General features: G+C 39.2%; 2 protein-coding genes across 13 annotated transcripts in view; both read left to right on the forward strand.

The window, feature by feature from the left end:
- The window catches only part of LYRM9 (LYR motif containing 9), a 31441-nt gene extending 19391 nt beyond the window's left edge, over positions 1-12050 (forward strand). For 7 of the 9 annotated variants that reach the window (XM_062012057.1, XM_062012052.1, XM_062012058.1 and 4 more), the window contains 3 exons: positions 4291-4431; positions 5126-5218; positions 6725-12050. In XM_062012057.1, the coding sequence (XP_061868041.1) occupies positions 4306-4431; positions 5126-5218; positions 6725-6820 (315 nt within the window). In that variant the 5' untranslated portion in view covers positions 4291-4305 and the 3' untranslated portion in view covers positions 6821-12050. Of the gene's footprint in view, positions 1-4290; positions 4432-5125; positions 5219-6381 lie in introns of all 9 variants that reach the window. The other 2 variants (XM_062012060.1, XM_062012059.1) reach the window with 2 other exon arrangements.
- Positions 6902-23435, forward strand: part of NOS2 (nitric oxide synthase 2) — a 32091-nt gene continuing 15557 nt past the window's right edge. For 2 of the 4 annotated variants that reach the window (XM_062012048.1, XM_062012051.1), the window contains exons 1-5: positions 6902-6984; positions 20502-20581; positions 20678-20765; positions 22204-22379; positions 23183-23279. In XM_062012048.1, coding sequence (XP_061868032.1) covers positions 22273-22379; positions 23183-23279 — 204 coding nt within the window. In that variant the 5' untranslated portion in view covers positions 6902-6984; positions 20502-20581; positions 20678-20765; positions 22204-22272. Of the gene's footprint in view, positions 6985-20451; positions 20582-20677; positions 20766-22203; positions 22380-23182; positions 23280-23435 lie in introns of those variants that run through there. The other 2 variants (XM_062012050.1, XM_062012049.1) reach the window with 2 other exon arrangements.

Genomic DNA, 23435 nt, shown 5'->3' on the forward strand with positions numbered 1-23435 from the left:
ATGGCAATGCATTCCCCAGCAGAGAAGCTGACTATAAAGATAAATTTGTCATGAAAGATGGTTCAGTAGTCAGAATGCTGAGGCAGTCTATGGGAACCCATCTCCATTCTGCTGAATACTGCCTAATGGTTGATATTCAGCCACCACACATCTCCAGCCTGAATGTGTGGGGGAAGAGAGGGAAGGGGGAGCTAACCTGTAAACAGCAACAGCTCAGGTAACTCTTACAGTCCTTTAATTAACACTTCCAGTCTCTGAAGCCCAGCTTTGGTAGCTGTTTAACTAGTCCAGGGAGACTAAGAATCTAAGCATTGAACTGTAAGGATCTGCTTTGAAAACAGTCACAATAGCAGAAACACCCCCCACTCCATCTGAGAGCGGTGCCATAGTGGCATATCAGTATCATCATGGGTTCAGCTGTACACTGGGTCAATTGACGAGCTTGCTAATGCAGAGTGCAAGATTAATTGTCTTTGGTCAGCCTTTGCTTCACTATCTGAATATCATTATCAGGGGTGTAAATGATTATGCAATGCAGAAAAATGCCACAATAGTCTCAATGTCTCCTTTTATGCTTGTCTTTTTTTTAAACAGGGCTTTATCTAAATGTAAATGTGATTTCAGCCTTCTGATTAGGGCATTATAGTCGCCCGTTCCAGAAAAACACAATTAGTGAATTATTTTATTTCTGACTCAATAGTTCTTGGTTTAGATAGTTTGTTTGTTCTGCTATGCATGATATTTAAGTTATCAGAAGGAGATGTGCATTATTAGTCAGGATTATAGCCAGATTTTGTGAGGTCGAGGGCTTTTTCATGGCAGATAGAAATGGTAACACTTATGAGATTTGAGGGAGGGTGTTTTTAGAACAAAAGGCAATAGTGCAGATTCTTACTATGCTTCGTTGTTCTCTTTTTGTGCCAAGTAAGGGACAAATTACAGTAGTAACTATGCAAATTCTCCAGTATTGTGGGGCTTACAAGTACAGAGTTTAGCCTGTTTTGAGACCTGTATGGAATTGGCATGTTTCACTGCATTTAGTGGGAATATGTGCAATACAGGGTCATGTTCAGTCTGAGTGGAACTATACCAATGCTTACCCGCCAAGGATCTAGCCCAAAAAACCTATGTGAAGTTTAGGTTCAGACCAATTTGAATCCAGCTGCACATTCTAAATTTCTGTACTGGATGATACAACCTATTTCCATAGGTTCTGTGTGAGCAACAAGATGAGTCCTACGCTCAGTTCTAATCTGGACAGAGTTCAGTGTTGATATAGACCCAGGACATTGTGGTCTGCTGCACAGTGGAGTGAGGGGTTAGCTTCCATCTAGGCACACAGATGGTTTTTCCTTTCTGCTCACTTGTAGCACCAGTGATGTGTTGGTGAGGCACAGCCAGGGATCACAGTGCTCTAGCTACATAAATTAAGGTCTTCATCTCATATCTTCAGCATGTACATGGGTTTATAATTTCAAGAAGCAGGACTTACACCTGTAGCATTTTTCCTTCCATAAAAGCTTTTCATTAAATAGAGAATTTTGATTTACTTTTTTTTTAATTTCAGGAAAGCTTCATTTCAGACTCAGTGCCCAGATCCCAACTTTGTCTACACTCAGGATTATGAGCTGGGTCCATTTTTGTCTTGTTGTTATTAATCTACATTTGTGCATATTACATGAAAGATAAAAAAAAAAATCTTATCTGTATGGAGAACGCAAAAATGATAATGGCAGAAACAGTTTAAGCTGGGGGTTTATAGTGTTTATCCCTTGTTTTCAAATATCCATTTTTCCTGTGGCTATTGGACTGCTTTAGTATTTTGAGATGCTGTACTTACAGGAGACTAGACTATTTTAAGAACAAAAGTGCCATGTATTCAAAGCCTGGCATTTAGGTTAACTGTCCGGTAATGAATACTGCCCAGCCTTTGCATTGCTCCAGGGACGCAGCATGATTTAGCACACTGTTTGTGTAGTAAGTATTTCTTACAACATATAGTGTAAGTTAGCAACCCTCAAATACTTTAATTAAAAGGATAATACCAGTTGAATGCTGAAAGTTTCATTTAAACAGTAGAGGAGAAAGAGCCAGGTATCTGGTGAAACTAAATCTCCTCAGCAGGGAAGGAAAGCAAAAGCCAAAACATTTGCATAACAAAATAAGGCGAATTTTAAAGTTTAATTTATCTTGTCACTGACCTGTAGTAGGGATGGACAGAGATATTGCTGAACTGAGTAGCATCATGAACATTCACATGTACCTGCTTGTATGGCTTAGAGTTATGTTTAATGATTTATCTTGTCAGGTCATGAGATAGCAGTTGTTAAGTATTTCTTGAAGACAATCCTCTTTTTCTCTTGGAGACTAGAAAAGCCTTTTCCAAGGTGGCATCAGAGCCTTTCTTAGGGGCTTCCATAGCACCATCAGCCATGACTCACTATGTTTCCTCAAATCCTTATAAAAAATAGTGTGATAAAACTTGCCAGTTGGTATCAGCCAAGCAGGTGGTGAGATATATTGTGTGCTCTATTAGTCTACACAAAACCAGGCTTCTATTACTGACACCTCCTCTCCATTCCCATCCCACCTGTTTGGCTCATCTGCCTTGTTCTGCCTCATGACTTGTCATTAGTCTGCCTTGTAAATTCTTTCTGGAAGGAAGTTTTTTCATCAGGTAGATGTGTATGTATATATAGTACTTACCATGCTAGAGGCTGAGTCTGCCTGGAGAGGAGGGGCACAATCCCAAGACAGATAATAATGCTAATATTGCAAGGTGTGTTCTCACTGGTTTCCTATAGACAAGAAGCTCTGACACAGGAACAGTTCCCTCTTGTCTTACAGGATGTTACTTTTGACAAAAGACAGATCCAAGGAATCAGTGTAGCACAGATTTCACCCAATCATTCACTAATGAGTATTAAAACACCCCAATAGCCTGTGGTGCTCAGATATGACTTTGTACTGCAGTATTGTGCCATTTGTGGTAGAGGCTCACTCCTCAAGGCGTATTTTGCATTTTTGTCATAGAATAATTTTCTTCACGTAGCAGAACCACACTTTTTGTGCTTAGAATGTTGATGTTTTTCAGTGACCTGTGCTACTGTAAGTCAGAAATAGCTTTTGTTACTGCTATAGAGGTAGACTAATTTATACCTACTTAGCTATAGACCGAGATGAAATTGTGTGTTACTGAAAGTCCAGGTGACAGCAGTACGTATCACAGCAGAGTGGGTGCTGTAGAGATACATAGTGAGGTGATTTTCCTCACTGCAAGAAGAGCAAGTCTGTGGGAATGCACGGTCCAGGCATGCCATAGCTGTGGTGTTCTATTCGGAAATAAGTTTGTCTGAAGGACTGAAATTACTTAAGAAAAAGGGAAAAAAAAAATCCAAATGATGAGTAAGATTCATAGCAGGTGCTAAAATAACACCATACACCTACTTCATTATTCAGTTATTTATTATCTTTATTCTTAAGAATAATGATGTAGAAGTGCTTTTTTCCAAATGTTAATGTAGTTCTCTGCAGATGGTAACCATCTGTTAAATGACAAGTCATTTACAGTATTTGATTAGCACTTTATATAGCTTGGATGGACTTAATGTTGCAATATGTAAGTATAGTTATGGAGGTGACACTTGTTAGACTTGTTCTTTTCCGTTGCTTTTACCAAAAAAGTGGAAACTTCAAACCTATCAGTATTTTTGCCTGTGTTCTCTATCTGTACATGTTGGTTCAAGTTAAAGCCTGACATTCATAGGCCAGTTCACGAGATGTTCTAGAGATTGGTAAGACCAGGAAATATTATTAAATTCCATCACCCCTTGTGGTAATTATGGCTGTCCTCATTCTGCAGTGTCACTATGTAAATGGACACTTATGGTTGCCTAAGGAAAGCACTGGAAGCTTGAATGAATCTTAAGAACTGTAGCTTAAGTAGAAAATTGCCTTGGGGCTGTGACACTGCTTTGTATGTTGAGAGCAGCTCACACTGTGGGCCTCTAAATGAGAGAAATGTCATATTGCAATAGACCTTAATGTTACCATCCTAAAGTGATCCTCTTGCATGAACTACACACTTTTGTATTCTAATTCTTGGATGAATGACAACTAACCCCCATCTCTCCATTATCTAAGCCAGTTCTGATTAATTTCGTAGTGTATTCAAGTTATGTTGCTAAAACTTCATTTGCTGGCCCTGTTTTCGTTGCTGTAAAATTAATTTACACTTTGATTTCAGTGTTTTCAATAAAAGTTTGATTTCTGTTTTATTTTTTTCAACAGCTAAAAAGCTTGGTAATGGCCCCACTACCAAATGCTGAACTGGTTCAGAACTCTCTGCAGTTATACCGTTACCTGCTTCGATGCTGTAAGCAACTTCCCGAAGAGAGCATTCGTCAGCATTACAGACATGCTGTGAGGCAGGTGAGAAGAAACACGGGACGTTTCTGTTTTAGTGTTGATCCTCCTACAGTTTGGAGCAACTTTTTATAACTCTTGGCACTGAAATTAGTCTTCTGCAAGCTTTAAACATTAGGGGCTTTGAGGGATTGTGCTGGGAATATGTGAAGGAGCGTTTCCTTGCTTTGGATCTGAAATCTTCTGTTGTCCTTGGCTTTCATCTCTAATTCTTGTATTAGTTGAGAGAGTAAACAATTAATTCCTCACTCACCTAAACACATCTTTTGTGGTGAATCTTTCTGGTTCCTTGTTGGTCTTTTTTAAAGATAGATATCCCACTCCCAACCTCCCCCCACAGGTGAAGCAAATCTCATTGTTCATAGGGAAGCTGTTTCATGCCTTTGCTCATACCTGTTGTCCCGTGACTTTCGGGTTTTTATGTATCAGACAATTTCAATTGTTGTTCTGAATTGAGGTTCTCCAGGGTTTGTTTGTTTTTGCTGATTTACCCCTACTGAAAGGAGTGTAATACTCAATGTGAAATTACATTTGACAAGGCTTGCTGTGGAAGCAGCGCAGCCAGGTGCTGCAATATATATATTTACCTTTTCAGAGCAGCTGTTTGTTTGCATCATTTTTTTTTGAGGTCTGAAAGTGATCCCCATTTTGACAACTGCTGTGTGAAGCTGACTCTTTGCTGTAACACTCATTGTTGCAGAGTTTCAAAGTTCATGCTGATGAAGATGATCCTGAGCGTATCCAGCAGATTATTAAGAGAGCCATTGAAGATGCTGACTGGGTCATGAATAAGGTGAGTGCATCAGATTGTCTGAGTTCTGCTGTCTCTCCATTCAGATCAAAGAAAAACACATTGTAAAACAAGTTAGGAATAGCAAACTATTCTATTGTCCTGCACATGGAGGTGTCTAGGTGAGAGGAAATACCTAGCCACTAGGGGTTTGTGATTGTGATAGTTCATGTTCAAAAATTCTTCTTTGTTGATATAAACTTTGCCTTTGTTAGAACCAATGATGCTTAAAGTTGGTCTCTCTATAAATCTGTTTCCATGAATATTACATTTTGACAGTGGTGCCTAGTGTAATGTTATTACAGAAAAATAAACCCTACGATATTTTGCAAGCCACAGTTTGTTCAGCTGCTTTCCTAACAGGAATCTCTTCTCTCTCAGCCAGTTTGTGTAAATTCTCCCAATAAGATCTGATCTTTTTTACTCAGCTCTTGCCTGTGGCTGCACAGATGAGAGTTAGACAACACAGTGGCAAAATTGTTCATTTGTGCCATAGTGAGCACCCATTGGATATGCCTCTCTCTTATCACTGAAAAATACCCCTCAAACTGGTTTCTTAGATAAAAGAATGAAGATTTTTTACTGTTAGACAGTTGCCACCTGTACTTCCTTGGATTTAAACTGGTGGGATGCATGATACATTAACATAGATTTCTCAGAGTATGATGAAGTCAAAAGTTCATCTTGCTTTAAATATCGGTGATTTAATTTACTAAATGACTCTTAAGTCCTTCTCTCTGCCAGTCCATGAAATCCAAATGGGAATTGTTACAGAGCAAGCATAGATTAGTCATAGATTATAAAATTACAGCAGTAGGCAAATCCTAGCAGTTACAGGCAAGTAAATAACTGTCTGTGTCTGATTTTATTCTCCCTACAATTATGAAAAGTCTCAATCTGATTCTGCTACAGAGATTGTAGTCTGCTTCATTGGAAAACTGGTAATAGAACTGTGAGAGAAGTGCATCAGATGCACAGTGCCTGCCAAGGAGCATTACTTTATATTTTAGAGGTTTATCAAATTTCAGTCTAATTTAAAATAAAGTGAGATAACTTTATGCAGATGAAGAGAGTTGTAAATCTGTGTCAGTATGAACTGTTTCCTCTAGATGTGTGTGATTTCCCTCAAAAAAGAAAGATGTCTTTTCTTTTTTTTTGTTTTTTAGTATAAAAAATGAAAATAGAAGAGGAATCATGAAGACAAGAATGTCATTGGTAAACATCCTTAAAGGACTTGCAGTCAAGCCAGTACTATGTGATAGTTACTGCTTGGAGTTTTCTTTCTATGGTACCTGTGCAATGCTTTGTCTCATTGGGATGTCATGAAGCTAAATTAATGTTTCTGAAGCTATTTGATTCTGTACACTAAAAGGCATGATCTAGGTTAGGTCAGTTAGACTACTGAGTGGAGAACATACCTACAAAACTTTAAGCCCATCTGAAACTTGAACCACAGCATTTTCCACCTGTCTGTGTGTCCTATGAGCATGTCTTTGTTCTGCTCTGCAGGCTTCCACTTCAACTGTTGGTTGGACTTTATTTGAAGATGGGTGCCTGTCCCAAAACTGTCACGGAAACAGACCCCATTCAGTGTCTGTGCACTGAGCATTGTAATCACTGACATGCAATGTTGTGCAGATATAAAGGACTTCACGACTTCTTGCAACATATAATAAATGCCCTTTAAAAATGGGAATCATGTCCTTATTAGAAAGACCGTCTCTTCACTACCCTAATAGATTTTCAACAGGGGAAACGCAACAGAAATGGTGGGTATCTGAAATAAATTTAAGGGTAAAAGTGATTCGTTTTGAAACATCTTTGCGTGTAGCTGTACTTGGAACGTCGTGCCTCCAGGTGGCAGTGCCTGCCGCCATGCGTGTCCCAAGGCCCGAGTGTTTCCAAGTTGGGGTTTCTTTCACGACTTCCAAACAGTTGAGCTTCTTCACCTGTCAAAATAGAACTCAATTGTTAAGGCAGATCTATTTTAGGCTCCAGATTTTCTTCTTCTTTCAGCCATGAAAGAAACAACAAAAAAAACCTAGCTCAAAGAATTTGCCAAGTGCTGTAAAACAAATGGGTGCCATAAATGACCATTTATACCATAAAGTATTGTATAAATATAATAAATTTATTGTATAAATACTGTATTGCATAAATCCTCTGACTCTGCTAACTCTAAAAAACACCTCTTCAAGACTTCATGCCTTCTGTTATTCTTTCCTCTGCACTGTCACTCACTGTTCCTCTCTTTGCTCCCACATCTTTCACATCACCTTAAACACCCTCAACTTGTGTCATTCTACGTATTCTTAATTCTGTTCTCTCTCGTCTTGTCCATCTACCCTGTTTCTTTATCCTGCTCAAATCCTTTCCTGACAGATGCATTAGAAAATACTCAGGTATTATGCTGGGGCCACCCTTCTGCTTAATTTCAGATAACATGTGCTATCATGCTGTACCCCAATTCTGTTTTATATGTTTGGCCTGTGGTGTGGAAGTGCACTGAACTTTATATCAGTGCAACACTGGAAATTATGACTCAGTAGGACTTAACAGTACAGAGACATAGTAGTTCCCTGAATTTTAACTGTCATGTGCTTAACAACCCTCTACTGCTTTAATTGTCTGGCTTTTTGTAGTGTAAGTCATAACATTTTGTTCAGTCACCAAAAAGGATAATTGTATGTGTTTAAATCATTCTTACATGCCTGTTATTTTATGAGTGGTTCAAGGGGGAAAGCACCAAGGAGCTGGAAGGTGCAACTGTGGCATATCTGCATCTCAAAATATCTGAGATATGGAAACATCAGTCCAAAGGTATGATAGAAGTATCTGTGAATGTAAGGTTCTAGAAATTGGTAGAGAATGCAGTTCTTAGGAGGATGCAGAAGGAAAATATAGTTACTGAGGCAGGAGACAGTAGTGATGTTTTGACAGTAGTGATTCAGTTATAGATCATGAAGTGTCTGAGTCTATGTGAAAACATAATCTGGTTTTCAAAACAACAAACCCTTTAATAGAGTAGAAATGTAATGTGAAGGTAACTGCTTACTCTGTTATGAAACAATTTGCTTGGTGGGGGAGACATCATGCAAACAACTATTTGCTTTTTTGTGACAGTGAAAGTTACCCCAATATGTAGATAAACATGTTTCTCTGACTGGGCTGAGAAGTCGGTCAGCTGCATGTCTGAGACTTTTATGTTTTCAAGATATTACACAAATTCTGTTCTTCAGCAGAATAATTTGAGACCAAAGATCACAATCACACAGAATCTTAAGGGCTGGAAGGGACCTTGAAAGATCATCCAGTCCAACCCCTCTGCTGGAGTAAGACCATCTAGAGTAGGTCACATAGGAACTCGTCCAGCTGGGTTTGGAATGTCTCCAGAGAAAGAGACTCCACAGCCCATCTGGGCAGCCCCTTCCAATGCTCCCTCACCCTCACAGTGAACAAGTTTTCCCTTGTGTTACTTTAGAACCTTTTATGCTCCAGCTTGTACCCATTGTCCCTTGCCCTATCATTGGACAACACTGATGTTATATTAGCCTAGATGTAGATGAGAACCTGAACTCTGAGAAGGGATTTGGCAGAGCTTCAGTACTTTCAACCAAAATTATTATCCAGAAAACTACTGAGAAATCATTTAATCCTAGAGTTGCCCTAATTTACAACTCAATAACCTGCTTAACCTCAGAGATTATACTATAAATTCAGTTTTCTTCATTAGTGTCCAGGTATCTTTGGGCAGCTCTCTGTGCTTCTGCCCCCCAGTCTTGCTGAGACTGAAGAGCTATTCTCTGTCCACCAGTGTCTTCAGTTGATGTTAATGCCACAGTGCTAATGATCAGCTGCCAGTGACTCTAACAGTGCCCACTGCAGGAAAGACACAGTTGCAGGCATAACTTTAGTCCTATTGCTCATAGAGGGACACTTTACTGGTCAGCCTCCTCCATGGTTCTCTGATGGCAGTTGTGAAGAAAATGCCAACACCAAGTAGACTGATGTGTCTGTGTTTCCATATTCAGTCATCCAGAATATCTGAAAATAGAGATGTTGTGTGTAAATTAAGTGACAGGATTGAAGGGACTATTGTATACTGTTACTACTATTGCAGAGTTTAAAAGAAAAAAGCTTGTGGTGCTCATTAAACTGTTGACACAACAAAGGATATTGTCAGTAAAAAGCAACAATTCTATTTCTAGGATTTAGTTTATTGAAATGAGGAACTCATTTCTGTACTTGTATATTACATCAGTTCTGGTAATTGACCATTAATAAGTATGTGCAATAATCACATGATTAAGGGCCTGCCAAAAAGTCATGTCAAAGCCTCAGTTTTTGTGGCCCCACTGATAAGCACTCCTATAGTCAGTGTTCAGTTACCAGCATCACTCTCCTACTGGAAGAGTATCACCTGTCCATTCATTAGCCTGAAGGTTCTCCTTGCTTACATAAATGTGATAACCGCACTGTGGAAACAACAGTTGCAGCTGGTTACTGTGAGACCTTGAGTCAATAACTTCTAAGTGCTCCTCTACAGTTAAAGGAGCTGGATGGAATTAGTCATTCAAAGGTTGTGTACAGACAACTCTGTCAGTTAAGCTGGAGAGAGGGTTTCACAGAAGGCTTGTTATGCAAGGTAAACGTTAGAACAGGGAAAGGACAGTTGGGAGACTAGTTTAAAAGATTGCAATCATGCCTTTAATTCTTGAGGTATTTTAGATTTAGATAACTATTTAGGTACAGAAAATAAGTTCTTAGTCATTAACTCCAGGTTTTAGACTTGTCAATATTCAGTCTAAGGACATAATCAAATTTGGTGCTCTCTATATATAGAACATTGGGAACCTAAAGCTGCAATTGTGTGGAAATACTCTGTACATTACAAATGTGGAAGAAACATGTCTAGAAAGACTGTAGCAGTGTATTAGTTGATGTGTTTTGTTTAACATATAGGTTCTTGCTCTAAACCTCACAGACAAATGTTAAAGAGTCTACTTTTGTTGGTACCAACCTGGGAGCCTCACGGAGGAGCTTTCAGTGTAGTGCAAAACTTTTGTAAAAACATTTGTTCCTATCAGGTTTTGGTGTGGAACAGATTGTAAATTTGTAAGTTGTCTAAAATCCAGGGTAGGATTCTGTACTTCACATGGTTAAAGACTTGCATAATTCTGATCACATTCTTATGTCAGAGTGTTACTGATTTCCATTCACTCTTGCCACTGAAAGGCATTTGAGCCACGTGTGTACCGAATAGAATACTTCACCCCAAGCCAGGCTTTGCTTAGCACCATTTGCCAATAACTGAATATTCTTTAAATCATTCTTTAGCTTTAGCACTTTGTAAACTCTTTTTCACTCAATTCATTATGTCACAGGCATTGCTTTTTTGTATAGAGACGTGTGAGCTTAAGAATGCGATGCTAAACAAAAACATCTCTTCTTGTGGTGTTTGGCTCACTTTCAAATGTCATAAGGAAGTGATCTTTGTGGTACTATAAAGAACAAGGATACACTCTGTTTCTGAGAGAAGCAAACAATATTCACTATGATCTTTTTTTGAAGGAAACAGTCTCTTATTTGTGAATAGCTTTTAACTTGGCATTACAAATTGTGCCTTCATATAAAGCTCTGATAAGATGCAAACCAAACAGACAGCACAGTGTCTCAGACATTTAGTATCAATACGCAGTTATTATGAGAGTCCTTGATGTTAAACGGTAAGAACAAGTCTTTAGAGCTTCATACTCCACAATGTGGTGTCCATCAGTGTCATCCACAATAGCATATGTATATTTGGAATGGATGGCTAGTCTCTTTGGCAGTAACACGTGAAAATGCCTTGTTGCTGTACTGTGCTGCGCATTTGGTCAGTTGCTTAACTGCAGTCTCCCTTACTGTTCAGAGGTGAAGTGTTTCTTTTTGAGCATAGGCCAGCTGGTGCATCTTTCAACTTTTGTATTATTTGATTAATTTATCTTATACTTCTGTCAAGGCAGGTTTTATGAAATAGTGTTAACTGAAGTCCACGCTGGTCATCAAGTGCTCCTTTCAGCTTGTGCTTAATGAAGGCAGACATATTAACTTTAAAAAAACCCTTCTTCTTTGAAGAATATTTTCTGTTTTCCTCATAATTATAATTGATACTTAGAACAGTTTCAAAAAGTTTAGAAGCAGAAGGGGGCATCTGTCACTTGGAGCTAAGAGTTTAAGAATGTTTGTGTATATCAGTGATCAGAGAGGTCCCTGATGCTGCACAGTTAAAGAATTAATCCTATATGTAAGGAAACTAATAGATTGTGAACAGAACAGTTCTGAAACTGCTGTTTATCGTCTTTACCTATAAACCAAGAAGCCTAAGAAATTAACTTCCCTATTCTCTAACTATCAACCTTGGTGCCTTTCCCCCCAGAAGAATCTGCTTCAATACCTTGAGTTAATCCATTTTGAAAAGGATTAACTCGATTTTTTTTTTTTTATCTGTAACTTCTGAGACAGCTTTGTTTGGGTGCTTTGCTACCCCATACCAAGTATTTCATTTCAGCTACTGCCCCACAACATTAAATTGAACTGCCTCATTACTTGTGTGCCTCCTTCTGTTAGAGTTCAGCTTCATCTGTCAAGCTAGTACACTTCATGTCCTTTTACTACTACACCTGCCTTATGTCCTTTTATTGCTATGGTTCTTTATTATTATGTTTTGCAAAATGTTTGGTATCCTTTTTGAAAGAAGTTTAAAAATGCTGTGTTTTTGGTTAATATTTCCTGCCATACTGCACAATGGATTTGAAACTCTACCAAAATGACAATAAACTCCTGCAGTTGATAAGGGTGACTCATGTTCTATGCTAGGTTACCTCACACGGAATCTGGGATTTTCTCAGTGGTCATTTCATTGACAGAAAGACAGCTGTACCTCAGATGGTATGAAACCAGGAACAAGGAAAACTGTTTCAAAACAAATATTAGAGGGAAGTTAGTAGTCTGGAAAATATTATATCATGATAACGGACACAGCAAAGGCTCTGTTTGCTGCAGTTACCTCCGTGGTCCTCTGAGGACTAATGTCATGCCCAAAAATGAAGTATTTTGGTTCTTTCCACAATTGTGCAACTGTAAGGGCTGAATTCTCTTTCATTTTCTGTTTTTTCCTTCTCTTTTTAGATGTCATAAAATGGTGTGTTTAACCACAGTTTACTGTCCAAAATGCAGACACCCACTGAGTCTCGGAGATTTCCCTTTCTGAAAGCAAAAGGGAAGACTCCTGTGAACCTCTGAGAGCATAAGAATCATAGAATCATAGAATGGTGGGGTTGGAAGGGACCTTTAGAGATCATCCTGTCCAACCCCCCTGCAGAAGCAGGGTCAGCTAGATCAGATCACACAGGAACGTGTCCAGGTGGGTCTTGAAGCCCTCCAAGAGAGGAGCCTCCACAACCCCTCTGGGCAGCCTGGGCCAGGGCTCCCTCACTCAAACACCGAAAGAGTTTTTTTCTTATATTTCCGTGGAACTTTTTGTGTTCCAGCTTCATCCCATCACCCCTTGTCCTGTTGCTGGCTACTATAGAAAAAAGGGATGTCCCAACCTCCTTAACCACCTTACACAATTTTTCAGTGCCTTGCATTCTTAGAGGAACATACCACACTTAATCGTGTTTACCAGAAGTAAAAGTGAAGCAGTTTTGCCTATCCACTTTTCAAAACATGGTCTCTACAGCAGTCCAAATGGGCCAAATTCAAGAGGTGGGTCTGATCTGTTAGCTTTCAGTGAGTCAGCTTGGAGACTGAAAGCAAAGGCATTATTCCTATTTACAGCTAATAAATAAGCAGAAGGCATAAAAAGTATTCTGAAGTTTCTTTGAGTCTTAATTAGCTGCTTTCATTTCCTATGCTCATATGGTCCTTTTCAAAAGGAAAAAAATAGAAGTCATGCTGATGTGTTCTGTGCTGAAGAACAATGCTTCTGTTTTCTCACTTTCAGCTCTTTCAGTATTAAAACCTACAGTCTATTTACAAATTAGTTGATGGATTGCTGATCATTATTTTATAGCGTGCCTAGTTGTGTGTGGCAACACTGGTCTGGAAAACTCTGATGCATACATGCAGATTTGCTCTTCCATTGGAAAGAAAAGGGATTTCAAAAGCAAAAAAACATGGGAAGAAATCAGGATCAGAGATGTTATGTTGGATGAGCATTCTCACACTTCATGGAAATACAGCAAACATTGATCCCTGCAAGCCCTACTAGGAAGATGAACAATGTGTTCTTCTGGAGAATTAGATCTTAGAATCTGGTACATGAGAAGAGAGAAGGGACTAACGTGGGGGTTTTCAGCCTGTGCTGGTCAGAGAGCTATCTTGAGCTGCTTTAATCTTACAGACTGTTGTAAAATTCCTTTCAGACACATCTCAGATGACTAAGCTAAAACTGACTCATCTTGTTTTTATGATGATTTAGGACATGCTTTTGACCAAAAACCTTACTATTTCTGTCACGTAACAGTGGGGTTATACAGTCTACATCAGCTCCTACTTCAGTGGCTGTAGTCCAAGTACCCCCTTGCTGCAGTAGTTACATGAAGCAATTAGGTTGCATGAGGGATTATTTTGCATATTCTGTTGGGAATAGAAACAAAAATTGTTATGGATAATAGCATCTGCTAATTAATCTGTAACATTCCTTTGATGTTTGTACTAGGACTGTTTATTATGGATTAAACCCTGTGATTTAACCCACTTCATAAAGCCATCCATCATTTTCTGGAATCTGACCTGACCATATATCAACACACATTCTTCCACATCTCTGGTTTTTATTTTTAATCAGTGACTTCTCAAGCTCTCAACTCATGTTCCACCTTACAAATGCAGCTTCAAAGGCTATCCTCTCTGTCAGTGTGATCAAGAGTTGTGTAAACAAGCAGTATGCTTGCTCACCAAATTAAAACCAAGCTAAAGAAGATGTCTAAAGATGCTGAAGAAGGTGCCATGGAAGTTGTAGTCTTTGGTAAGGAACTGTAGATTGGTGCTAGTAAAGCAGTTGTAAGCTCACTACCACAAACCCTCTAGCACTAGAATTCTTTTCCTAACAGTAACAGAGGGAAGGTAATTTTCCTTTCCCTGAAAGTTTTGAGAATGTGATGCATTTTTTGCAGACATTGAAAATTGTGTAGATTCAGGCAAGACTGACCTAACTAGTGCTTTGCAAGAAGCCATTAAAAATAACTTAAGCAGTAAAAAGGCTCATAAAGATGTAAAGCAGAGCCGTAAAATTGCCTGGGAAAGCCTCTATTTCTGTCCAGGAAACAATGGAAGGCAGTTGGACATACTTTCATTTTGTGTGGGCTGAAATATGCTGCCTTGATGCTTGAGCTTGCAGGAAACAAAAATGAGTAGGTATAAAGGCTGGTATAAAGGACAAGTTAGAGACTTGCAGGTCAGCAATGAAGAGAAGCATGAGTCTCATTGAAATCGCTTCAAAAGTGCTATATGTTTAATTAAAAACCAAAGGAATGGGCAGAGAAGTCTTCCAGTTAGGGGCTGCCAATTACTCTTGCTTTCTGTCAGAGAGACGTCATGCACTGTGCCGGGCAGGTGTGTATTAACTAGCTGCACTGCTGTTGTAGGTGGTAGTGGGAGGGAATGTTTTGTGTTTACTGAGGCAGAAAGACTTCACTGCTAGTTCTAATTAGGAAGAATGGACAACTTCCAGGTAGACCAAAAAGTTACCTTTAGAAGCTGTATAAAACATCCCCATCTCCTTTTCCAAACCCAAATGTACAAGTTTCTATCAATTATTTTCATATTGGCTCTTAGTAGTAGTCAGTTCCAGAGAGTGTCAGGGCAAATGGGGTTGTTGTACAGCTGATGTATTTGGGATGCATGTGTAATGAATGCCTCTCCCTGACAGGCTTTGTGTGGAGGTTACATCATGGCTCATAGACTGTCACAAGAGCTAAGACATTTTTAAAACTCTTCTGATAAACATAAGTCTGTCAAACCAGGCTGACCCAAAGAGTTCTGCATGGCTACAAAAAAGAGTGCTTTGCATAGCACAGGCAATCTGTGAGGTTGGGTTATTGACTACCAAAAATGAGTTGGTGTCAGGTGTCTATTTCCAGATCTGGTGTTTTCCAGAATAGTGCTTCATTAGAGAAGGCTGGTCTGTGGGCTTAGCAACAGCATGAAACCACACTCGGGGGGGATACGAAAGGTAGATCAATAATGTGAACAGCAGGAGGTTTAGCATCTGTAGCTGTGGGAAACTTCTGTGGCTGTTTCCTTCTTGATCTACTTATGCATTTAATCCCTTTTCTCATAAATCAGATAAGCAGCCTGGGACAGTGTTGTCAGGAATATTAGGCTATTTTAATTTTTTTTTTGAGAAAAGTTCCTTGGTGAGAAATCAGTTGGAGAAAAACCTCCAGAGGGTTCCTTCTCAGGCCGTGCTTTTGCTGCATTTTGAATCCTGCAGTTCACAGTTATTTCTAAAGCAAAACCAAATCTTTTGTCACATGGTAATCTTAAGGTCATCATTCTTCACATTCTGCTGTGACAAGTGTGAATTGCAGGACCAAAGATAACAGACACTGTTGTATACATTTTCCCTATCCTTATGCCAAGGATTTTCTTTATGCTCCAGACAGTGACATCTTCAGTAGCCTAAACACAATGAAGTAATGGCAGGAGGTATAGTGCACTAAAGCTTTTTGGCTTTAGTCTGCTCTTCCCAAGCCTGTCCTGCTGCAGCTGTGGCTGAGGATCCTGCAGTGAGTCAGTACATTACAGAAGTTGCTTCAGCTCAAGGCAACGTGCAACCAGGCACACAGAGCTCTGGTCATTGGCTGTCTGAGGGCTTTGCCCCTTTTTGGTTTCCTTTTCCATATTTGTAACAGTGCATACGGGTGGGAGTTTTGAAAAGGGTGGCTAATGAGGGATTTTAGTTATTGCTGCATTTCTGATTTGGGCTACCCTACAGCTGACAGGAAGGGATGAGTTTACTGGAACAGTAAATTTCACAATCAGCTTAACTTTCATTTTCACACTCATATGTTCATGTCATAAAATTTTCCACTCCATTGTCAGTTGACGTGCCAGCTTGCACTGCCTAGGTCAGGAGATGGGAAATGAAGCGTTGCACTTCTGCTGCTTTTAATCTGCCTTAAATATGCAGAAAATAAAAAGGGATCCAGATTTTCCATATCTCCATTAAACATGTAAAGAAGCAGAGGGTGAGAAAGCAGAAGTTTCTAGTCTATGCTGTTGTGTAGTTCTCCAGTGTGACATGTACATGCAGCTCTCATTGTTTCTGTCTCCATCCATTCATACAGAATATTTTCATCAAATTCCATGCAGGAATGAGCGTTTTTAAGGACAATGACTCTGAAACATGCTTACATGTCAGCAGCACTGAAAACACCAAGAGAAGTAGATCAATGAGAACTTTAAAGTTATTGTCATACAAGCCCTGGATTGCTCACAACCCCTGTTCCACAGACCTCTCTTACACTGCAGGTATCCACTGTAGGAATTTGGGAACTAAAAATAGCGTGTTTGTAGATAACACTTTTGAATAAGTGCAAAATTGCTTGCAAACTGAGACTTGTAGATACAATTCCAGGGTGGTCTGGCACCAGTCTGTGACACAAACCCCCACCGTTGTCGTTATTTATGTATTTATTTACCTCTGAGTTGAAAAAGTACAGAGGCTTTGCTGTGACTGGGTGCTCCATTGCATTAAGGTCTGGGGCACAGTACAAACAAAGAGACAATACCTGTCTTAACTTAATAATAAGTTATGTAATATACACTGTGTAGTCAGGGAAATCATGTCTCTTCTGCAGTCAAGTTATAGCAAACTGGAAAATGTGAACAAAGTCTCAGAGCTAGTAGAGAAATCAGAACTTTACTCCAGAGGAACAGAAAGTGAATGGATGTTGTTAATGGACCAAGGGGGCTCAGTGATATGTACCACAAAGAAAAGAAACAATGAGCCTTTTATTGGAAAGCATGAGTTCGTTTCCATGATCTAAATGGCCTTTTGTGATCTGACTCCATTTTGCATGATTATCTCTCTCTTTGGTGTCTCATCTGAGTAACTAGGCAGCTTTTTTCTGTTAGTCCTGCCCCTCGTACTGACTGTTCATTATTTGCTGGTGGTTCAACAATATCTTAGTTAGAGCTGATCTTGTAGATGGGGCAGGGAGATGGACCAAGTGCCATATGGGGGTACTTTCCAGACTTTTTTTAATGAGAATGTGTTACTGGCATTTTAAGGACCAGGTTTCCTGGTCAGCCCATGAAGTCAATCAAATGGAGCAAAGCAGGAAGCAGACTATGTTTCCTCAGGAAAAGGAAATGCATAAAGAACAGAGCCATCAGTTTGTAGCTGCAAATAGACTACTTCATCCTTGTCACAAGAGGAGCATGTAAGGGCTGAACAAATCTCCTGAAATGTCAAGTGTTTATGCCTGCAGTATTGTATTTCAAATTCGTGATGTGGTGTGCAACACTTCTGGAAGCTCATCGTGGAGACACCTCAGATACAAAATAGATAGATAGGAATAGGCAGTTAGAAAAAAAAAATCACTAGTAATTTTTCACAAGTTGGGACAATGGAACATCATCTCTGTAGGGTCACAGCCAGGTGGGAAAATCAGCCTTTATTATGATCAGCTTTGCCTCAGTGTAATACTTCTTTGAAGACTGAAGGTGTCGTGATCTCAGAGGAGCAACCTTACAAACAGCATGCTCTTAAAAAACCTTTTTGAGAATACAACTTCTTGAGCTGATGCAGAATATTAGGGTCAGACACAGAATGTGACTTGGTTTGAATGAAACTGCAGAGACTTTATCATTGAGGCTACAGACCATCACATTATCAGAAACAAAATTTAACTCAAAATGACAGCATGGTCAGAATGCAGTTGAATAGGTCACATTTTGCTCTAAAAGGCCACTTCTTTCATCAAAGTTAATGTAAGAAAAGCAACTGATTCTTGAATTGTGGCGTGGCAGAGGCAGAAGAAGCTGTGCAAAAAAAAACCTGTGCAGTGTTGGTTTTCTGAGGGGAGAACTTCTCAAGCGGTGTAGAATGTTTGTAGAAGGAGTGCACAGTGAGCTTGTTTAGTTTCTGACTCCACCTAAGAAGTGAATGATGGTCTCTTGTTCTTATTATACAGAGAGAGATTTATTATTGATTTTGGAAAGCAAAAGAGCAGGTTCTGTTTGAAAAACTGGAATGATGAAGCGGTTTCCTAGCAGTTGCACCTCAGCCGATCCTTTAAATGATTCTTGTAAGGAAGGATAATGTTTCTTCTCTTCTGGTCATTCCAAATATGATTTTTCATATCCAATCCCTACATTGGCTTTCCTTGATTTCAGCAGTGTCCAGGCAGAGGGAAATAAGGAAGCTGTATAATAAAAGCTTAGAAACCATTGGACATTGTTGAATTCACTGAAATTTCTGCTAAGATATGTTTTCTTTCACAATAATCGACATTAAGGTTCCCCATATTCTGTAGAGAAGAGAGACCAGATTTCATAAGAAAGGCAAGGATGCAAAGAGAATTTGTAAACCCTGACAGAACAGTAACTGTGGAGATGAGTGTAACCTTCTTTAGAGTGTAACTCTAAAGTTTCCTTTCAATTTAAGCACCTTTGGTTTGACACTTGGGAGGCATAGACCTGTATTCACTCTCAAGCAGTTGCAACTGTCACCGTGGTTTGGATCAGAAGCAAAGCTTACATCTGTGACATGGCATCGTGTCACACGTCCATTAGTGCTGCCTGCTCATTAGAATATTTTGAACAAAGAGATGTCAAGTGATAACTCTGGTAGAGGAAGGACGTCACATAACAAAAATCAAACATCTGAGTGTGAACATTCCTAAGCAGTGGATGCAAAGCAGCACAGACGTGATACAGACAAGCAGATGAATGCTTCAACTGCAGAAAACTCACATCTGTTTTTCAAGAGATGAATCTGTAGCAACCCTGGATAGAATCTGTACAGGTGTATTCCTGCATGAACCCAGGAACACATAACTTGCTTTACCTCTAGCAGTGCTTTACACAAGCTCTTTGTGTTAATTTTTAAAAACAGAAGCTGGACACAGTAAGAAGAAAATTCCTTGCCCAAGCTTGTCCAGTAAAAATGTGACAGGTGCAAATGTGTGTTTCCATGTTTATCCTTCAGCCTTATGTCTTGCTTCTGTAGCCCTTTATCAGCAGCTGTACCTCTCTGGCTGTCATTGTTGCCATTTTGACCTCGTGTCATCGCATTTAAGAATTTTCTTTAATTGGAAAACAGTTCTAAACAGTTTCCTTTAAATAGTCACACATGATGCCAATGAACAAATAACTCAGGCCAGATCCTTGAGTGTCTTGGCATACCACAGCATTTCTGAGCCGGCAGTTGCCTGGCAGCACTTTATACTGCATGCCACTGTTGGTGCCAGGATTGCTTGTGGCTTTCAGACCACAGGTAGAAACCTGGTTTTATAATATGTGAATGTCCACGTGTTGTCTAACACTGAAATTCTACTCAGTAATCCCATCATCATGCTGCCTGTCTGGCATTCACACATGCAGCATAATGTGAGGAGTTTATACTTCAGGGAGTTACCGTTTCCTTCCAGTTTTTCTGTTATGTTGGAAAAGCACAAGGGGACAAAGCTCACGGGCAGCAGCAGCCGATCAGAGAGAGCTCTGGAGAGGAGGAAATTCTACAAGTACACTCTTGAGAAAGATCTTTTAAAACTTGATTGAAAATAAGGGAATAATATACTTATGGTAAACTTAAAATACCTGTCTTTATGGTCATTTAAATGCTTTGTGGGTCCATTTCCCAAAGCTTCTGTAAAATACCTCTTGAAGCTGCCCACCCCTTCCTGCAGCTCTTGGTTTAACGTACAGGAGAACGGCCATCCAGTGATAAACCTGTGAGAGTTCTTTCAGGGTTTTCATTTTTTATGTTACTGTTGTCTGCAAGGTTGCCAAAACTGTGATACACTGTCCTTATCACAGAGCACATGCACAAATCAAGGGTAGAGCAAGCTGTGCAGGAAGGAGAGGATGCTCGTAACATCAGGAACTGGTCACTGCTCTCCCTCCCGTCATGGATGTTGTGTAATGTTACAGCAGCACAGCAGCTACACGCCCTCCACTTCTCAAAGAAATCTGGGCCTTTTTGGGATTTCCCTTTTGTGCCCTACCTATGTGTAGTCTTACACTGCTTTGCATATATGGTTCTGGAGTATAAAATGCTTTTGCCTCACAGGAGGGATACAGAGCAGGACACATTAAAGGAGAGCAACTTTGACAGAGACGGTCATCTCCTAGCAGGTTCCCAGAGGCACGGTAAGGCAGCTCTGTGTCTTAAGTGTTCGCTTTGCTGTTGTTTTACTGCAGCTCAAAAGTGAAGTAATGATATGGCAAACTGTTTTTCCATATTAGGAGTAAAGTGGTGGAATCAGTCTCCTGCTTTATTTCCAGGTTGTCCTGCTGCTCTGAAAACTTGATCCCCCTCTCTGCTGATTTAAAGGTTTGTGCATGTAACAGGTAATATTGTGAATGTTGTTTAAAGAACCTAGTTGTGGAGAACACAGAAAGCAGCTGCTCACCCTGATTGCCAGTGAATGGCAAATGTGTTCTTTCTCCTCTCTTTTGTATTTTCCTCTACTTTTTTCTTTTTTATTATTCTGTAATTTGTTATTATTTATATTTTTATTCTTATATTTTCCTCTAATTCTTCCCTTTTTTTCTCCCCTTTTTTTCCCCCTGAGTATTGTTTTTCTGGGTTTTTTTCTTTATATTTTTCTCTTCCTATTTGTATTTTTCTTTTTCTTTCTTTCTCTCTTTCTTTCTAACTTTCTTCTTTCCTCCTTTCTCTCTCCCCATGCTTTCCTTCTCTCTTTTTTAGCCTGTGTTTTATAAACATATATGGGCACACTGCAGCATTTTTTCCTGCAGAATAGTAATTTAGGTTTATTCCTATTTTGTAACTGCAGAGAAATACTTATTACATGCTATTTCTTTCACTTGGAGTAACAGACAAGTCCTAACACTTTACTGTTTCTGGAGAGGTAGTTGCCTGCATTTCTTGTGTCATTTGTACAGCAGACAGCATCTTGGGAGCCCAGCAATATCAGTGTGACTGAAAGGACTATGAGTGACAAAATATACATCATTTACATCAGGAGTATGTGCCAATGTGTGTTTTCTTTCTTTGTCTTTAATTTTTTGGAAACATGGTTTTGGTTTCTGTTGTGAACCAGATTCAAACAGTGAGGCTAATTCTGCTGTACCTAGCTAGTTTGCTCTTTTTCTCCTGTCACACCTTTTCTGGAGCAGGTTAGAAATTAGCAGAAAGTGTGTGTTCAAATGAACAGCATTTGTGTATTGTTTTATGTATGTTACATTGAAACATCCTCTGTGTGTATATGTATGTCCTCCAAAATACAGAGTTCAGGATCTTGGAACTCCCTTTGTCTCTGGCAGATGAACACCTTGCAAAAGGTTTTAGTTAATTGATAGACTTTGTTTTTTCATCACTTTATGAATTAGACAGCAACATTTTACATCCCTTTTCCTAGCTAACACCTGAGTTAACACAATGTTTCATAACACTTAACAAACTTTTGGAAAACAAATTACTTAAAAGAGCCCAAGTTTCAAGGAATGCTCTTCACAGAAGTAAAGCATGCATGCATCTTCCTTAGGTACTGATATTTGCTGGTGTATGCAACTGGGGGGCATTTGAAATGCTCTTGCCAGTATTTTAAAACAAGGTATGGCTGCACTGTTGCACTGACAAACATGACAGCTTTAGTATCAATATTCTTAAGAGTCAAGTAAGTTTCTTTTTTAGAACAGGAAGTTAATTAGATCAGATCAGTTAGTCTGCAGGATCTCTGTGCCTTTTTAAAGGGAGTTACATTCTTAGTCAAAAACTGACCTTGCTGGTTTTTTTCCCTGCTCAGAAGTGTTCCCTCATCACACGAAGCAACATCTCAACGCTGTGAACTAAAATCAAAAATCAAGCACACAAAATGTTGTGCCCATGGCAGTTTGTATTCAAACCTCGTGCTGCTAAGAACCAGCCCTCTGAAGAGAAGGATATCAATAACAATGTGGAGAAAAATAGGAAGATCCACGGGTAAGATCTTTGTCTTTTATTTGCTTCATAGTTTCTCTTTCATTTGAAAAGGAAAGGTGAGTGACATGGGTTCTGGAGAATGTGTCTCTAAAGCAATAACCAAAGAACAGATGTCCCTGGGTCACTGGGTGGTATTTACTTGATGAGGTATATTTAAACTTTTGTGTCTAAGTCATACAGTCATTGAGGAAAGAAAACATCGTGCTTTCTCTTTCATATTTCTAAATGTATTTGTTGTGCTGTAATGGTTTCAGGCATGCTAGGACTGGAGACATAGGTATGCTATAGAAATGAGTAAAGTCATTATTAATGCTATTAGAAGTTATGTTGGTAAAGTATTTCTGTGCTACAGTTTGTACAAGACATTGTAAAGTAAAACAATGTAGGAAACAAAGGAAATTAGTATAAAAGTATGTTGTTTGCTTAATAAGTTGAAGACTGGACCCAAGTGAAATTTGCACATATTTCCCTGGAGATTTCAATCTCTTCTTTGACTCCTGAGTATTTTCTGGCCAGATCATAATTGTACAGACGTCCTCTGTTTAGCTTACAGCAAAGATACTCAACCTTTAACATCCCAGGTCATATCTGTTGTTTTCCTTCCACATTGTGATCTGGAAAGGTTGATTGTAGCTTTACTCTTGACTTCTGTTCCACTCCCCCCGTCATGCTGCTGCAAATGACTGATTGACTAGATACATCTTTCAGAGACATCTCTGAGCATCTCCCTTCTGATGCTGCGGGTAAAACTAACAAAAACTAAGCCCATTGTGTATAATGAATTGTCTTTCTCTCTTTTAAAGCTTAGAAAATGGTGATGCCAAATTGTATGATCTGAGCAAGAAGCAGGTAGAGATGCCACCTATCGTAACTTCAGCAATGGCCAGTGATGGGAGAGAGGTATGTTTTTAGCTTCATTGTTTGATACTAACAAATTGTTTAATACCTTTTTCACATTTCATATCAAACTGTGGATTAGATCAATAGCTTTGCACTCAAATTAGTAAATACACTGGAGAAGATCATATTTCTATCTAGTTTCTTGAATTTCATTTG

Source organism: Colius striatus, chromosome 20 (assembly GCF_028858725.1).
Source record: "Colius striatus isolate bColStr4 chromosome 20, bColStr4.1.hap1, whole genome shotgun sequence".
Lineage (NCBI taxonomy): Eukaryota > Metazoa > Chordata > Aves > Coliiformes > Coliidae > Colius > Colius striatus.